The 16975-nt window shown below is 47.3% G+C and overlaps 7 protein-coding genes across 7 annotated transcripts; 2 read left to right on the forward strand and 5 right to left on the reverse strand.

Moving 5' to 3' along the window:
* Positions 1–188: 188 nt before the first annotated feature.
* On the reverse strand, positions 189–1007 carry N7466_000736 (SDR family NAD(P)-dependent oxidoreductase; the record flags this gene model as incomplete). The annotated part of the gene is made up of 1 exon (XM_057160134.1): positions 189–1007. One exon carries the CDS (start codon positions 1005–1007, stop codon positions 189–191), a length of 819 nt encoding a protein of 272 aa, XP_057026382.1.
* Positions 1008–2914: 1907 nt separating this feature from the next.
* On the reverse strand, positions 2915–5063 carry N7466_000737 (Zn(II)2Cys6 transcription factor; the record flags this gene model as incomplete). Its single annotated transcript, XM_057160135.1, has 2 exons — positions 2915–4948; positions 4995–5063. 2 exons carry the CDS (start codon positions 5061–5063, stop codon positions 2915–2917), a joined length of 2103 nt encoding a protein of 700 aa, XP_057026383.1.
* A 374-nt stretch (positions 5064–5437) lies between these two features.
* Positions 5438–6343, forward strand: N7466_000738 (SDR family NAD(P)-dependent oxidoreductase; the record flags this gene model as incomplete). The annotated part of the gene is made up of 4 exons (XM_057160136.1): positions 5438–5461; positions 5526–5906; positions 5960–6098; positions 6156–6343. 4 exons carry the CDS (start codon positions 5438–5440, stop codon positions 6341–6343), a joined length of 732 nt encoding a protein of 243 aa, XP_057026384.1.
* A 504-nt stretch (positions 6344–6847) lies between these two features.
* Positions 6848–8515, reverse strand: N7466_000739 (flavin-containing monooxygenase; the record flags this gene model as incomplete). Its single annotated transcript, XM_057160137.1, has 1 exon — positions 6848–8515. The coding sequence occupies one exon, from the start codon at positions 8513–8515 to the stop codon at positions 6848–6850; it is 1668 nt and encodes a 555-aa protein (XP_057026385.1).
* Positions 8516–8989: 474 nt separating this feature from the next.
* On the reverse strand, positions 8990–11435 carry N7466_000740 (fungal specific transcription factor domain-containing protein; the record flags this gene model as incomplete). The annotated part of the gene is made up of 6 exons (XM_057160138.1): positions 8990–9479; positions 9536–9633; positions 9691–10234; positions 10287–10928; positions 10976–11167; positions 11227–11435. The coding sequence occupies 6 exons, from the start codon at positions 11433–11435 to the stop codon at positions 8990–8992; spliced, it is 2175 nt and encodes a 724-aa protein (XP_057026386.1).
* Positions 11436–12375: 940 nt separating this feature from the next.
* N7466_000741 (sugar porter family MFS transporter) lies at positions 12376–14298 on the forward strand (the record flags this gene model as incomplete). The annotated part of the gene is made up of 7 exons (XM_057160139.1): positions 12376–12825; positions 12881–13140; positions 13216–13363; positions 13425–13735; positions 13795–13806; positions 13872–14004; positions 14059–14298. 7 exons carry the CDS (start codon positions 12376–12378, stop codon positions 14296–14298), a joined length of 1554 nt encoding a protein of 517 aa, XP_057026387.1.
* Positions 14299–14661: 363 nt separating this feature from the next.
* N7466_000742 (uncharacterized protein) lies at positions 14662–16446 on the reverse strand (the record flags this gene model as incomplete). The annotated part of the gene is made up of 1 exon (XM_057160140.1): positions 14662–16446. One exon carries the CDS (start codon positions 16444–16446, stop codon positions 14662–14664), a length of 1785 nt encoding a protein of 594 aa, XP_057026388.1.
* Between the last annotated feature and the right edge of the window lie 529 nt (positions 16447–16975).

The raw sequence follows: 16975 nt of genomic DNA on the forward strand, positions 1-16975 counted from the left end.
CACAGTCAGACGATACCGCACCAAGATAGTAGTATGTTTACCCAATTTTATTCAGTTCTAGATCAATTTCGTTCAAATATTAGAATAAAATTCGTAAAATTGATACTATTTACAGAACTAGTTCTTTGTGCAACCATTTCGCAGATAGAAGAACACCCGATTGGCCCCGATCTATACAATCAGTCGAACTACCGCGCAGTATAACCACCATCAACCATCAATGAAGACCCAGTAACAAAAGAACTCCGCCCACCAGCCAGATAAACAACACCATCAGCAATCTCCTCCGGTCTCCCCATGCGCTCCATAGGCACCATAGCCCCCACCCGCTCGACCATAGCTTGCAAAATCTGCGGCGACTTAGTCGTCAACGGGGTCTCTGTATACCCAGGACAGATAGCATTAATCCTCAAACCCTGATTCGCATAATCATCCGAAGCAGTCTTCGTCAACCCAATAACAGCATGCTTGCTCGTCGTATACGCCGTCGAAAGCGGAATCCCCACAACACCCTGAATGGAAGAGAAATTGATAATCGATCCCCGCTGAACAGGCCGCCCATCAATGGCGGATAAAATAGGTTCTTGCTTGAGCATGATTCTGGCTGCGGCGCGAAGCATGAAAAATGTTCCTGATAGATTGATGTTGAGGATGCGGTCCCAGTCGCTCGTCTCGCAGAACGCTGCACCGCCTTGATGTTTCATCGCAATGCCGGCTGCGTTGACCAGGTAGTCGATGCGACCGAATGTTGTAGCGACTTGCTCGACTACTTCGTTGACGCGGGCTTCGTCGGCGATGTTGATTGTGAAGACTTCGATGCGGATGGGTTTTGTCACGCCTTTTTGTTTTTGCTTTTCTTCAATTTCGGCCTTGACTGCTTCTAGAGCTTCTTGGTTTAAATCGAGGAGGGCAAGGCCGGAGGAACCGTCGTTGGCGAAGGCGTTCGCGCATGCTCTTCCGATGCCTGAGGCGGCGCCTGTGATCAAGGCGATGCCGGGGACGTCCATTGTGAGATTGTCTTGGATATTTGGTGGTGGTAAATATTTGAGATGGTAGAGAAAAGAAGGACTGATGGAGACATATATAGTGTCAGCAATAGTCTTGTGAAAGGATTTATTATGATAATTCGGTTTGGAGAAGGTGGGTATACTTGAGGTTGTAGCGGGGTTCGCGGAGGCCTGCCTAAACCGCCAGATTGCCATTATCGCGGATTCAAAATAGGCAATTTGTAAATCGCCACGAAATGCGGGGGATATCACGCGCAGATTGGTGACCTCTTGAACTGCTGGCAGGCTACAAGACTTTCTGTAGTCCCTATTTTTCCCTCCACGGGAATGAATGAACTGACTTGCAGTGTTGAAAACGTTTATTATCGATCCCCATGAAACTCCTCGTCCCTTCGGCTCCGCACCTTGAGGCAGAAATATTTGTGTTCTGGTCTTCTGAGGCTGCTGGGGGGAAGAAATTCTAGCGAGACAAGTTAATTATTACTTGAGAACATTGTGATAAAAATGAAAGTGTTTTCTTGAGCAACATGATAATTAAAAATATATCAAGCACTGTGCCGATTCAACCATAGGCTTAGCCTAAAGAATGTGACGCTGTAGGATTGATTAGCCTGAATTCAATTGAGATTAGAAGAACATTGACTTACCCTGTGACAACTGCTGGATTGCAGTTTCGATCCTCCCAATTGCGTGTGCTTGCTCAGCAATAGCCTGCCCGTTCCTCTCAATTCCCTTTTCAAGCATATCTAATCGATTATTATTGATCGATTCCAGCAGATTAGAAACAGGATAAGAAGCCTGCCCAAGCATACTTTCAATATGCTCCAGTCTGTCGGTCCTGATGACAGAGGGTCTGCGCAGTCGATTCTCAATCGAGCCCAACATATCAGAAAAGGATACAGAAGCTCCCCCAACACATTTCTGTCAGAACCTCAATGAGGTTCTGGGGAGAAACGAATGGTAATGAGGAGATGAAGAAGGAGCAATTGTGTTGTATTCTTCACTAAGCGGGATGGAGGAGAAAGGAAGGAAGGAGAGAAGGAGGAAAGGAGAGATAAGCTCTCACTTCCCCAAGCTGGTCCCAGCAAGGGTAGGCGCGCCATGACTCATGCGTGTATGGCGGCTAATAGTTAACTAGAGGCCACCCCTAGGTCACATCCTAATTTCAACATTCTGACCGGCAGAAAGTAAATTATAAGTAATTCCAAATTCATATTAGATGAGGCTAATGCCAAATAATTCAAATAAAGTTGGAAAGTACGACCAGATAGTAAATAATAGTACTTGCCCTAGTACACACTCTGTATTTATCTGTCTTTCTAATTTCATATATCGCTGTTTCTTGTTCTATCAATGCCTTTTTTAGTCAGAATGGTAAAGTCTACCTTCTGCTTTGCAGGCTCAATATTCAGGTAACCCTAAGTATTGTCCCACTGCACTTTCTAGAGCTCACCCCAACAACCAACCTATATTCTTGCTTAAAAAAAGGGGGTTGTCTTCTAATCTATACCCTATACCCCTAGATAAGTAAACGAGTAAGATAATACAACATTTGAAGTATCTATACTATATATTAGTGCCAAGAGAGTGATCTGAAATCTTCATATGTGCAGGATATGTATGCACATGTGCATGAAAGATTCGCCCGTATACTCACCAGATCTCAACCTAATTGAACCGGTGTGAATATTGAGGGGCAATGAGAATCCTAGGTAATAATTGGTATCTGTATGTATATGTATCATTTTGAACTGTCTTTGTTGATAAAAACATTGAAAACATTGGCATGCCAAAAAAAACCTTGCTAACATTGAAATGCACGTATTTGGCAAGTATCGAATATTAAAGTCACCAGTTCACCAGAAGCTTTGAATATCCAGGAATGAAAAGGGCCCCCTTGCCATCAATTACACAGCCGACCCCTGCTGCTGAGAACCAGCTCTCCTCATAAGATCCAACCATGTAAAACTACACCCCTGAGCACGACGTTTCTCTTCCCAAATCTTTTCAATTGATTTCAAAGTCTGATTGAAGCAGGATAGGCCACTGCGCTGCGCCGAGATATCAAACCAGGCCGAGAAGGACTTTTGCACCTCAGGATCCTCAGCTTCGCAAGCTGCAATAAACGCGGGCCAGAAAAAGCCTGCAGAGCCGTGCACAACACTCGAGTCCGCGTACTCGCATTGTAGTAAGCAGTCTCGAACACTGGCTACCTTGTCTTGTAACATTGATGCATTGAGGTCATGGATCCGCCGATAAAAGTAAATTGCTAGAGCATGTCGCATGGCCTCGAGCATGGTTTCCAGGATATGTTGATCAATGGAGGAAGGTTGGTGGGTCATAAATGGGAAAGCTTGGTTAGGTCGTTGCATTTGGTTGATATAGTCTTCTAGCGCTTTAGCACGACTGATGTAGTCTTTGAGATTTAGACCGCTGCCGTGGGGTTCTTGCTCTGCTTCATCTTTCTCAACGCCAAGACGAATCGCAAGGGAAAGGAGAAGAACCCATGGCTCTGGAACACCGAAAATCTCTGGATACAGTGTTGCAGAGAAGAGACCAGGACGTTCAAGGTGAAGGTCGTTTTCACCTTCTTCACGATCTCTAACGCGTTGCATCTCCTGTTCCAAATTCTGCCACTTGTATAAACGGAAGGAAAGACCGTCCACACTGCAGCGAGAAAGACCACTCGATTCAATTGTTCGACGCACATGACGGCGTTGGACTGAATTGGCACCGCAGATGAATATGCTCTCGTGGAACATTCGTTCAAAGACGTAGCAATGATGCAGAAGACGGACCTTGCGCGACTTCTTTCGCTTTAGTCCCTTCAAGCGGATAAATTTCTCAGCCTCTAAGAAGTACATTTCTGTCTGGTGACGGTCTCCACAGGCGGAGAAGTTAGAGACCTGTACCATGGTGAGAATTGCCATCAAAATAGCCTTGTATTTTGCTGGCTTTTCGGCATCGTAGGCTGTCCTCAACATCAGCTTTGCATGATGTTGTGCACGCTGAAGATATGTTTCTCCCTGTTCAAGCCAGTTTTTAGACCTTGAGACACCGCTTAGACTGAAGGCACTGATAGCGAGAGTGCCGTAGAAAGTGCATAAACTAGCATGGCTCATCTTTTCGCCGAGAGCTAGAGCTGCCAAGCATTCCTTTACATGGGGTATAAATAAAACATGCCAAGGAGTCTTCTTATGTCGAACTGGCGTCATCAGACTTATAACAGTTGATGAGTAGTGTTTTAGAAGGAAAACGGCGTCTTGTGGAATGGCGCCCGTGAGACTGGGAGGGGAGGTGATAGAAGTTGGAGATATTGAATTGAAATATGTATTTGGTATGAAACTTGTAAGGCGATAGTCTTGTGATGGAATCGGAGTTTCTGGATCGTTCGAATTCATTGCCAGACCCAATAAGTCCGAGGACACTGGGCTAGGGTCTTGATCAGGCGGCTCAAGAAGTGACTGCATGAACCCGGGCGACCATTGCGAATATGCTAAGCCCGCAGGGAAAGTTTCCAGTATTTGTGACATGTCCTGTGAGGGACTATTTATAGACGTATCGTCAAGTTCCTCCAAATAGGGGAGTTGAGGTTCACATGGCGAGACCGGTATATCTTTCTCCAGCTGCACCTTGAATAAACCGAACGGACCAAAAGACAGTTGCAGCCCTTCTGGCCCATGTGTGCATGTTTCGCCTTCCTCGTCGATCTTCAGAAGTAATTTATTCGTTGATCTTGGAGGAGCGACCGATGTTAGCCATTGACTCATCCGTTGGCGTTCTTCTTCTGTCAATGGTGGTCGACGAAAGCGAATTGGACTGTCGGGACTTCTGGCATCAAAGAAAAAGTCCTTCTTGTATCCAGAACAGGAAAGACCCGCATACGAACACATGGAACATGTAGGAAGCCCCTCATCACACTTGATATGTCGAGTCCGACACTATTCATGTCAGTTTATGTTGCTTGAAAGTAGAGATGGTACATACCGTTGCGCATCCAGTAAAAGACCGGGTATGTGAGTTTGCCTCGACGCGTTCAGAAGTGCGACCTGCCATTGTGAGTGCAGTAGACAGGTCAGATCATGTTGCAGACATATCGCAGCATCTGCGCATCTTGAGTGGAGAACACAAGTTGCGGGGAAATTGAAGCGATAAGGACGATACAAGAGTGGATAAGCGATAAGACCGATAAGGGTGGAGATAGCGTACGATAGCGCAAACCTGCCAGTTTTGGAAAGTGCGCGGATACTTTCCCTGTCAACAACACTGAAGTCATCAGTGTGACATTTACTTCTAGTATTCCAATAATTTAGTAGCTTATTATCAACTGAATAAACAGAGTTGCTTTATCAATCACTTTTCATCCCAGTAGAACCATTCTAGTCACAAACCCCTCTCTTTTTACCCCCACAGTCCACAAAGTTCTAACCATGTATTCATTCGAAGGGAAAGTGGTGTGTACCAGTGAAAACTTGGAATCCTCGAGTATACAATAATGACTAAAAAATTTATTGGTAGATTGCCATCACCGGCGCGGCCTCTGGAATGGGATTTGCGACTGCAAAACTATTGGCTTCTCGAGGAGCTATAATTTCACTCGCCGATATCAACGAAGCTGCAGTCAAAGAAGCAACCGAATGCCTCGATGGAAGTGGAAAACACATGTATACAGTGGTTGACGTGCGCCATAGCCAGGCAGTCAATACCTGGATCCAGTCTACGGTTGAAAGACTAGGAAAATTAGACGGTGCCGTGAACATGGCAGGCGTCATTACTCCAGCCCAACCGATCCAGGAAATATCAGACGAGACGTGGGATTTCAATTTTGCAGTCAATACCCGGGGTGTATTCTTCTGTTTAAGGGCCCAATTGAAGGCGATGACTGCGGGAGGTAGTATTGTGAGTGACAATCTTCCTAGAAGTTGAGGAAATGCGCTGACTGCAATACTAAGGTCACTGCTGCAAGTACCTTTGGGCAAATGGGATCGCCTGGCGTCTCTCCATACTGCGCCAGTAAAGCTGCAGTCATCGGTCTTTGCAGAACAGCAGCCAAAGAAAATCAGAACATTCGAGTGAACTGTGTTGCGCCAGGTAAGAGGATAGTCCAGGTGTCTTGGGAGAACAACCAATCTCATTCTATCCCATTAGGCTCAGTAAACACACCCATGTCCCAAGGAGAGGATCCAGAAGACGTTAAACGTGGCCTTCAGGCTACCGCTCAGAAACGACGAGCAGAGCCAGTTGAGGTGGCCAATGTGATTGCGTTTTTACTTGGCGACGAGGCGTCCTTTGTGACTGGAGCTGTTTATAATGTAGACGGCGGGTGGATGTGTTGAACAGGGCCCACGATTGCCGATGAGGTATATAAATGGATTTACCTTTTTGATGCCAGTTTGAATTTCGTAGGACAACGCGCAGGAAAAAGCTCGCATCTCCTAACATTAGAGCTCCTAGGACTACACCACCAGGCGAGCTGTTTCCGTCAACTGGTTCAATGTTTGTAAGACAATGCACGCAGAAAAAAAAAATCTTGCGAAGCTTGCCAGGTAGACTTGCCGGGTAGAATCAAGAGCTCGCTGGGCCCCTGAGATCAACTCCTAGGAGCTCATCTGGCAAGTTCCGGCAAATCCACCCGGCTACCCAGTGAGCTTTCTTTTTAGTGCACATTGCCTTGCAAACCGAAAAAGCTCGCCAGGTCAACTCAGTGCTCCGAGGAGCCACCCGGCGAGCTCTGAATCTACTTGGCAACGCTTTTGGTGGGAGTTTCCTTTTGCAACATGAAACAATACAGGGGAAAAAAATTCATTAACACCTCTTACAAATCAATCTTCATACAAAAACTATGCAAAGGTCAACCCCGACCATCCTGCATCTTGACATTCGGCACATTTCCGGCGATATTCAACCGCACTGCCAGAGTATCTCGCAACAGACCGAACATTCTTGCCCTTGATATTCTTGTTCACACCGGTCATCCAGCTGTCAACCTCGTTGGAAAGATGTCCTTTGCTGCACTCAACCACATGTTCAGTCCACTTATCCACTGCTTCTCGTGTAGGCTCAACATAGGTATAGTTGTTATCCTTGCAGTATTGTAGCAAGTCGGAGACCACCGCCACGGCATGCTCAATTGTTCGCGGTGCATTTCCAAATGGCTGATGAGGACCAAGGACCATGAACATGTTTGGCATCGAGCATGCAGTTAGACCAAGGTATGTCTCGGGCCGATGGTCAAGCCAGATAGCCTGTTGGCCTTGCTTGCTGTCGCTACTACCAAGCAAAGGCCGGCCATCCTTGGCATGCCACTCAATAGAGCTGAAGGCACCAGTAATGGCGTTGAATCCAGTGGCATAAATTAAAACGTCAAGCTCATGATGAGTGCCATCTGTGGTTGTGATTCCTGTCTCTGTAATCCTCTCGGCTGGTGTCTTCTGCAAGTCGACGAGGTGGACGTTGGGCCGGTTGTATGATTCAAAGTAGCCGCTTTCCAGAGGGACTCGTCGAGTTCCAAATCCATGGCTTTTCGGGATTAGGCTCTCTGCTACCTCTGGGTCATTTATACGTGCGCGAATTTTATTCGCCATAAAGTCGGAGTAAAGCTTGTTGGCTTCGCGGTCAGTGTATGTGTCGCTGAACACACCAAGCCACTTGGCGAACCCTGGCTTGGCGTATACTTCTTCCCATAATGATAGGCGCTCCTCCTCGCTGACTTCCAATGACTTTCGGGGATCCGCTTGATGCATGAAACAGCCAGGAGTCTCGGCGCAAAGCTGGAAAATCTGGTCGTAATTCTTTTGGTGTTCCGCCATTTGCTCCAGAGTGATATCTTCGTTGCGAAGAGGTGCAGACCAGTTTGGTGTGCGCTGGAAGACAGTTACTGACTTGACACTGGGTTCTTTGGCGACGGCAGTGGTTGTCTGAATACCAGTCGCACCAGTTCCAATAACACCGATGCGCTTGCCGGCAAAATCGCGACCCAGATCAAAGTTCTTTGGCCATCGAGAGGTATGGAATGCTTCGCCCTTGAACGTCTCGATACCAGGAATGGCAGGCAGAGTGGGAGTTGACAAAAATCCCATGCAACTGACAAAGAAGGTTGTCTGGTATTGAGTGCCTGCCTCGTCGGCAAACAGCCAAGTTCGGTTATGATCCTGCCAGCGGGCGGACTGTATTTTGGTCTTGAATTGAATATCCTTGTTGAGGTCGTGCTTCTCTGCGATCCGTTCGATGTATCGGAGTATTTCTGACTGAGTGGCGAACGACTCCTTCCAGTGCCATTCGTTCATGAGGTCCTTGTCGAAAGAGAAAGCGTAAGAGAGAGACTCGGAGTCAACTCGAGCACCTGGGTAACGGTTCCAGTTCCAGGTGCCACCGACGCTTTCGGCAGCTTCAAGTACACGAATGCGCCAGTTGGGAAAGCGCTTTCGCATGTGGTAAAGGCTGCAGACGCCGGAGAGTCCAGCACCAATGATGAGAACATCGTAACTGTCAACTTGAGTAGATCCCATGATGCTTATTTGGCGGGGTAGTTGAACTGTTGGCTGAGCCCACTACAGGGTCAACTCGAGCGGTCTTTATAGACCTCATCTTTACATGAGGCCATACCTTCATGTGATCGTGACTTGATGAGGTATAGTAGATAAGCAAGCTAGCATCGGCGAAACCTTCCTACCTCAAAGTATGATCTCAGTAATTTCCCCGCGTCTCCACGTGACGGGTAGACTTGCCTAAAGGCTGAATTTTGAAATGTTATCTCAGATAAGCCTAGATAAGCTTCAATTTAGTGCGTGCCGCGTTCATACTATATTTTATGTCAATGGGGCATATACTAGTGAATGTTGGAAAATTGGGTACCTATAGGCTATGATCGAGTGATAGAGGAGTTGGAGAGTATTCAAATAGAACATTTGAAGAGAAACATGATCGGGTAATGAAGCTGAATAGCAGAACCAAGTCTGAGATTTACATATATCGTCAAGTCATTAAAAGGGAAATAACAGAGGATCCACTCCAGACTGCCCGTCTGTCAAATAGTCGGCTGTCCATGGAATTAAGCCTCCATCCAACATGTCCATAAACGCTAGATCTGATGGGTCCCATGCGGAACCAATGCCAGGACCCGATAGCGATCCTGGTGTATTGAATAATAAAGATGAATCCTCTCTGTTTTGATTAGAAGGGGTGTACAGCTGCTCGACAGCGGTAGTCACAGGACTCCCTTGAAGGGAGCCTTGAGTCTGCTGCCCATAATGACGAAATGAATGTGCTGGGGCTTCCATTTCCTGTCTTTGTCTAGGCTGCAAGTGGCGCCTGGCCGCGAAACTAGGAGAGGTAGAGCTTTGTGTAGAAGGTGAAAATGAAGCTGATTTTTGGCTGTCTTTTTCATGCAAGGCGGTTCGAGCCATGCGGTAAATAGCGAGTGGATTGAGTATGCTCTCTGGTGATTCTTGGGCTGCCGATGTTGGAGGAGACCTATAGTATGTTAGTCGGCAATTTCAGCTATTTGTCACCTTCCAGCATCAACATACACGTTTCCTGTATGTAGCAACGGGTCACTCGCAGGAGTGTTAAATGCAGCATTAGGCCGAATACCAGCTGCTGCCATCATCTTCACGACAGATACTGACTATTGAAAAAAGTCAGCATATGCTTATCAACTGTTGGGGATCCATCAATTACTCACACAATGTTCCGCGGTCGCTACCATCGATCTCATCTGTAACAAGGCATCGAGGTTACTTTGGACTAGTGTCACTGTATCATCAATTTCGCGTTGGTGAGACAGTCTGTTCAACTTCAGATAATGGAGCATCACTTTTGTGCTATCATGGGCGATGATGCATATCCACGAATCCGCAAGAACCTTGAGCCCGTATTGTAATGCCTTGGATATGATCCTGGATACTTCACAGGCATTATCAAAACAGACTTTGCGGCAGTGTTGAAGGAATTCCTGCTGATCGGATGGAAAGTTCACTTCTTTCTGAATGCGAAACAAAGTCGGCATACCAATGCGATACAGATCGACCAATGTTTGGTGAAAGGTGCACCACAGTAATGTCAAGGCCCCCAACTGAGAGGATTCCTTTCGTGCATAGATTGCTCCAGAGTTCCAGTATAAGCTTTTAGGAAGGGAACGACGACTCTTTTCAAACTCTGCGGATAAGAATTGAAATTCAGAATCTTCCTGCCATGGGGGCTTTGCCGTATCTAGATGCTTGACATATCTTGCCATTCTGTTAGTTATACGAGACCTCTTTAGAGAACGGGATGACAAACCGTAGCACTTTCTTTCGGATACTGACGAGCCGGATGAAATACGCTTCAATACCCATGTTCTGGCAGGGGCTTAAAGGTACTTGCTCGCGGGGGACGAAGCTTAGGATTTCCCCCTCATCTAAAGTCTCCGTGAGACAAATAATTCCTAATGAGAAATTCTGGCTGTGGCACGGAAGTTGAATTTTCAAATCGCGATCCTCAAGCAGGGTAAGTTGATTAACACCACTCCCTACCCAACTATCAAGCAGATAGCAACTCCACATGAGTCGCCTCCTAGTCTCATTGGTAATTGCGGATGACACCGAATGTTGGGAAAGTACATCTGCGGACTTTTCAAGGTTCAGCTGCAATGCCTGGGACATCCTTGCAGTCATACCACTCAACATGAAAGCACTGGCGTAGCTTCCGACCCGAAGATCGTGGTCATAAAGTAAAATCGCGGTCTTGAATTCCAAACATTCCCCGAAGGTTAGTCGATAGTGCTGAAAGAATACCGAGTTCATTAGACTTACCATGAGCTTTTCGATAGACAGATCATCCATGTCTACAAATATTCTAGCCTTTGCAATTTTCGCCCATTGGTTCCCGGCTGTCAAAATTGCGTCAGGGGATAACTGAGAGGTGTAATTGAGGGCAAAAAATCTGAATGAATGTCAGTTTCGCTATACAAAATTGAGACATTAACGTACTTTGCCCCAAGGGCGCAGATAATATGCAGAAGTGACTCGCTCCTTCGACATGAATCCACATCTTCATCCAAGCGTTGCATGAATGATGGTTTGTGCACAAAGCCATTACACCTCAATGGGTGAACATGGGCAAAATACTCTTCGACCAGAATTCTTAAATTCTCGCCATTTGGAAGCTCCGGGGCATGCAGCCTTTGTTGGTCAGCCATCAAACTTTCAATTTTGGAACTCTAGATAAGACAGTGGCGTACCATGCAAGCGATCTTGTCATATCATCTACAGTAGATGCAGACAGACTTGGTGCGGAATTCCGCACCTGGTAGCTTTGCTTTGGATTTGGAGCGATCTTTGTCAAGTTTCGGTGGTCGTCATTCACAGTAATATGGAATAAAGATGATTCCAAATTTTGCACGAAAGGCCTTTCACTTGGGTCGATATTCCCGATCTCATTTTGTTCCATGGGCGGTTTTGAAGGGTTACTTTGCTCTGTGTCTCCATGCCATGGAGTCGACACGCAGTCAATTCCTTTGCTAGTACAACGCACACAAACAGAACCAAATCCATCAGCACACTTTGTCTTTGCAGCACGGCAAGCGACACAAGAATTAGGGACTCTCATTCGTAAAGTTCCGGCCTGGGTGCGTTCAGAATTCCGCTGTCCTTGTCTACGAGGCCTAGAAGGCCCAGGAGGTCTCCGTCGGACATTTGAGTTCGAAACAGGAGGACCAGGGCAATTGAGATTCAATCGTTCGCACTTTGAACATGTCGGCCATTTCTCATCACATTTCACCTTCCGAGCCCGACATACTGTACATCCTATTTCAGATGTTAGTCTTTGTGAGATTCAAATCAGATTCAAACTCAACGCTAATCTAATGGCTCTAACCTGATCTAGCTCTTCGCGATGCAGGAGCATCATCTTGCATCGGATACCGCTCCATGGGATATCCACTTCTCAACATGACGGCTAATGCCGAGAGATGGTGAGAGAAGAACGGCTCTCGCGTGGCACTCGGCTATACTCGGGCGTCAGGTGCGGTAACCTTCGGCAGAAATGTGTGCCACATTTGTCGTCTTCTCGTATTTCCCATCAAAACATTTCAAACATTCATGGAGAAAATTCTCTTCTGTGGATCGATTGTCTAGATGGCACCATTCTGACGCTGGTTGACGAACTCTGGAACTGGATGTGACCCCGCGGCTCCCGGTCCTCGACGGATCTCGGCTAAAGATCGCATCTCATTGGTTGAACAGATCCAAAGCTTCATGATCGGGTGGAGTATATAAAATCCGGGGCCCCAGGCCTGCAGATTTGTATACTTCATCAATAGTTCTCGATCTTCTATAGTCATTGAATTTTCTTTCTCGGTTCCATAGTGGAACTGTGGCATATTCTCGCCATGGGAAAGCCAGGTCTCAGCAATGTGTATGTGATCAGCGGCTTAACGACCATCGGTGGTCTTATTCAGGGTTTCGATGTGTCCAGCATGTCCGCGATAATTGGCACTGATGAGTATAAGAAATACTTCAACAAGCCAGATGCAGTTCTTCAAGGTGGGATCACGGCTAGTATGGCTGGTGGCTCTTTGCTGGGATCTCTTCTATCTTCGTGGACGAGTGACCGATTTGGTCGTCGTGATTCCCTTTTCATCGCATGTATCATTTGGCTGATCGGGTCAACATTAATGTGCGCCGTACAGAATGTTGCCATGCTAATCGTGTCGCGAATCTGCAATGGCTTTGCAGTGGGAATGTTAACCAGCCAAGGCCCCATTCTTATCGCAGAGATCAGTTTGCCTCGCCAGCGTGGACGGCTGCTTTCGTTGCAACAATGGATGATTACCTGGGGCGTAAGTTACATTTCCTCAAATGACCAGCTTGTCTCAGGGCTAACAATACTGGCAGATCTTGATAATGTATTTCATCAGCTACGGCGCGTCATTCATGGGAAACAATGGGGTGTTTCGCCTTCCATGGGGCCTTCAGATGATCCCGGCTATTGTGCTACTGGGTTGTCTTCCTATGATACCCCGGTCACCTCGCTGGCTCGCATCCCAAGATCGATGGGAAGAAGCTACGGAAGTTCTCGCTCGCCTACATGGCTCTGGTAATGCTCTTGACCCTGTTGTCGTGGCGCAGATCCGGGAAATTCGGGAAAAGATTGAGTCAGTTATTCCCCATGAGAATTCGAAAAAACATTCAAGCTACATCTACTAACACAACATTCTTTGGTGTCTCAGTTTGGAACGGCAGTATAAGAGCACATCATGGTGGGAATTATTCAACCGCCGCAACATCATTCGAGTACACTGCGCTATCTTCACACACGTATGGTCCCAGATGTCCGGCACCAACGCAATGATGTATTACATCGTCTATATTTTCCAGGTAAGAATTTCCCATCGAACTTTTGACTCAAATCTTTAACTGACATGTTATCATCTACTAGATGGCTGGTCTTACTGGAAATGCCACACTTCTCTCGGCCTCCATACAGTACATTATCAACGTCGTCATGACATTACCCGCTCTCATATTTATTGATCGTCTTCCTCGACGTCGCCTTTTTATTTTCGGCGCACTCGCAATGGGTATCCTTCAGTTCACACAGGCAGGTCTGATGGCTTCTTACGGCCACCCCGTGCCAGGTGGCTTGGCAAAATCACCAACTGTGACATGGAAAGTCACGAATTCAAAGGCCTCAAAAGCAATCATTGCATGCTCTTATCTTTTCATTGCATCTTATGCACCTACATGGGGGTATGTACAAGCTCATTGGCCCAATTGGATAAGCATCAACTAACTTTCTTCCGCTTTAGCCCTCTTGGCTGGTCAGTTTTCTGGACTACTGGTTCCGAGCTAAAATACAATTGAATAATCATTAACTTTGATACAGGGCCTACCCTCCTGAGATCATTCCGCTCTACATCCGTAGCAAAGCCGTATCTCTGGCAACCTTCTTCAACTGGGCATGCAACTTCGCCCTGACCTTCTTCACCCCTCCAGCATTCGAACATATCCAGTGGAAGGTGGGTCTGAACTCTTCAAGGCTCTTGTTTAACATATTAACCCGTGGTTGATAGATTTACTGTGTATTTGGCACGTTTTGCATTACCGCTTCAATCCATGTATTCTTTCTCTTTCAGGAAACATGTGGCAAGTCTCTGGAAGAGATTGATGTCATGTTCGAAAGGGAGAGCATTTGGGCGTACAAAACCGACAAGAAAACCAGTCGGTTGATCATGGATATTGAACAAGCCAAGGAGGACTTGGCTGTTGGAAAGATCGGGATAAGCGATATCAAGGGTCCAGAGCCTTCATGAACTGCCTCCAGATGTCTAGGGGTCCTGAGACGGCAATGCATCACTTTCACTGGTACTTGACACATCGCTCTGGCGCATGCATGTGTGGTTGACATCTGGATTAAGCTTGCGTGTATGTATATCTAGACTGGTAGCTCATACTGCCTGTGAATTGTGGGGAGTGCTTGATTGAACTTAGAATGTAAAAATGGCCGAAACATTGAAGACATATTCATGAAATATTCGAAACGCAACGCCCAATCCCACTTCTCCTGCCGTTTACATATATGTATGTAGTATGTAGTAATTTCTTAAAGATGCAAATGTGATAGTAGATGACCCCGTTGTGAACTCCGATAAAACCCCGAAATGACCAGTAAATAATCATGCCTCGCCCCATGCACCGAGCCCAGCTCCGACACCAATTCCTATCGCACTGCTACTATCAACACTGCCACCAATGTCCCAGTAGTTCCGACTTGATCCTGTCAGGGTTCGGCGGCTGGAAATAGCCGAGACCTTTGCACTTTGACTTGCGCAGCTGGAACTCGGTCGACGAAGATGAGGTCGAAGCAACGGGGAAGAGACCCCCACGGGACCTGTCACGCCTGAGAGCTGAGGGGGTCGACGAGTCTGGGCTTGCGAGCGGGAGTGAGCCCGAGCGACGAGGGGATGATGGTGACGAATCATAGCAGCGCGTCGGGAAGCGTCTTGTGTGTTGCGGGGAGAGGGTGTTGATGTATATTTCTCATTTGGCATATATCCGCGACGAGTAAAGCGGGTGCGAAGATAACGGAAGACCATCATGGCATTCAGGCCATGTTCCCAGTATTCTTGTTCTTGCTGGACCCGACCGGCTTCAGAAATCGGATCTGCTGAAGGGTCATCCTCTTCAATGCCCCATTGCGCCTCATGCTCTCTATTTGATTCACGAAGGGTAGGGATGAATTGTGGTGATGGCATGGAGTTTTCGATGTCGGTATTGGCGGAGGCTGATTCTGTAGGTTCGGTGGGCTTATGGGAGAGCCCACTTTCAGCCAGGCGGTCGATGGACATGCCTGCATATTCATTCGTGATATCTTTGGTCATTTGATAGTATGTTGAAAATGCGCCTGGGTGTTCACACAGTTGGTGTACTAGAACCCCAAGCTCATGCGCGATGCGTTGCAGTACATGGCTCTGCCACATGGATGAGTCTGACTGGTCTGTATCTGGTTCTCGGGCCAGAACAGTCTCCATGTTGAGCTCTCCAGACTCTTCCGGAAAGCCTTGGCCCTCTGGTAACGACTCGCCAAAGATAACAGAGAGCAAGGAATCATCGATGCCGATCAAATCCCGAATGACCTTGCGAGTTAGACGACGCCAGAATGTCTCTTCTGTCTCTGGAACTGCCTCAGAGTCACCATTTGCTTCAAGTGCCGCCTCTGGTAATGTTCCTGTAATACGAGCAGATGATATTTGCTCGATGGCATCATGAATGCTTGACCCGCTGGCACGACTACTTCGCCGTCGAGTTTGGCGTTCAATCTCGTGCAACAATGCTCGACTTTGATCCATCCTCCACTGCTCGATTCGCTGCCAGCGGTCCCGCTCGACGTTTGCCTCTCCTTCGTCAACAGTATCCAAATGTCGTTGGACGCTTGTCTGCCGACGAGACTGGGGAGAGGCATACTGGCGCCGTTGAGGATTGTACTGTTCATGCTGCCAGAGCTGTTCCTGAGCTAGCTGACTCGACGCTTGGAAACTTCCTAAGCCATCATGGGCTGGGAGTAAGGGTGATGGTCCTTGATCCACCCGTGCGGGGGATGTGGGGGGCAATGACGGAGCGCGGAACGCATGCAGCCCATCATCCAAGCTATCCAACTCGGTACCATCTTCGTCCAACTGATCTTCTAAAGCTTCCTCGTCTGCCAGATCACCCTCGGGACCAGCCGCGGATCGAGTTGCAGTACCAAATGAACCAAAATCACTAAGTCGAGAGGCTCCTGCGGTTTGTGTACGGTCGGTGGAGGTTGTGTGTGTATGAGCGGTCGGAGAAAACAGCACCCATTGTGTTGTATCGTCATCTTGTTGTTCTGGGGTAGATGGTATTATATTGAGAGGAGGGGGTTGCGGGTTCGAGTACGAGGTTCTTCTTCGAGGAGCCTGGGGAGGGACACGGAACGCCATGTTTGTTGGCTTGGTGCAGGTACAGGGCCAGATAAGGCTTCAAAAGGTTCCTGAATTATATGTGGATCTTCCCCGCAACAAGAAACCGCATAAGCGGTCAGAAGCGGAGAGTCCGTTGGGAAAGAAAGCTCCACACTCCAGCGAAAGTTGATGTGTTGTTATAAGGTGGACGAGAATCCAGACATAAAAGAAATTCGGACAAAGCGTGAAGTTGGAGGGTGACGATGATGCGTTGATAACGAAATCGAGCGATAAGGCGGTGGAGCCCGGATGATCCAAATAGCGGTATCGGACCACTCTATATAGTTTTACTGTACCCCGTAAAGGAAAAAAACGAGAGAGAGGGCTGGGAAACAAGGAAAAAAGAGAGTGGAATCTTGGATCATCTCTTGAATGGCGAGATATCGGGGGAATATGAAATAAGCAGAACACGTTGGGCTGGGGCTGGCGCAGGCGAGACGTATGTTGTCCTTAGCGCGATGTGACTGCTCGCGTGTGATTTCCCCAGCAGAACAGACGAGTTCTTCCG

The sequence above is a fragment of the Penicillium verhagenii genome (assembly GCF_028828195.1).
Source record: "Penicillium verhagenii strain IBT 33310 chromosome Unknown utg000002l_segment0_segment0, whole genome shotgun sequence".
NCBI lineage: Eukaryota > Fungi > Ascomycota > Eurotiomycetes > Eurotiales > Aspergillaceae > Penicillium > Penicillium verhagenii.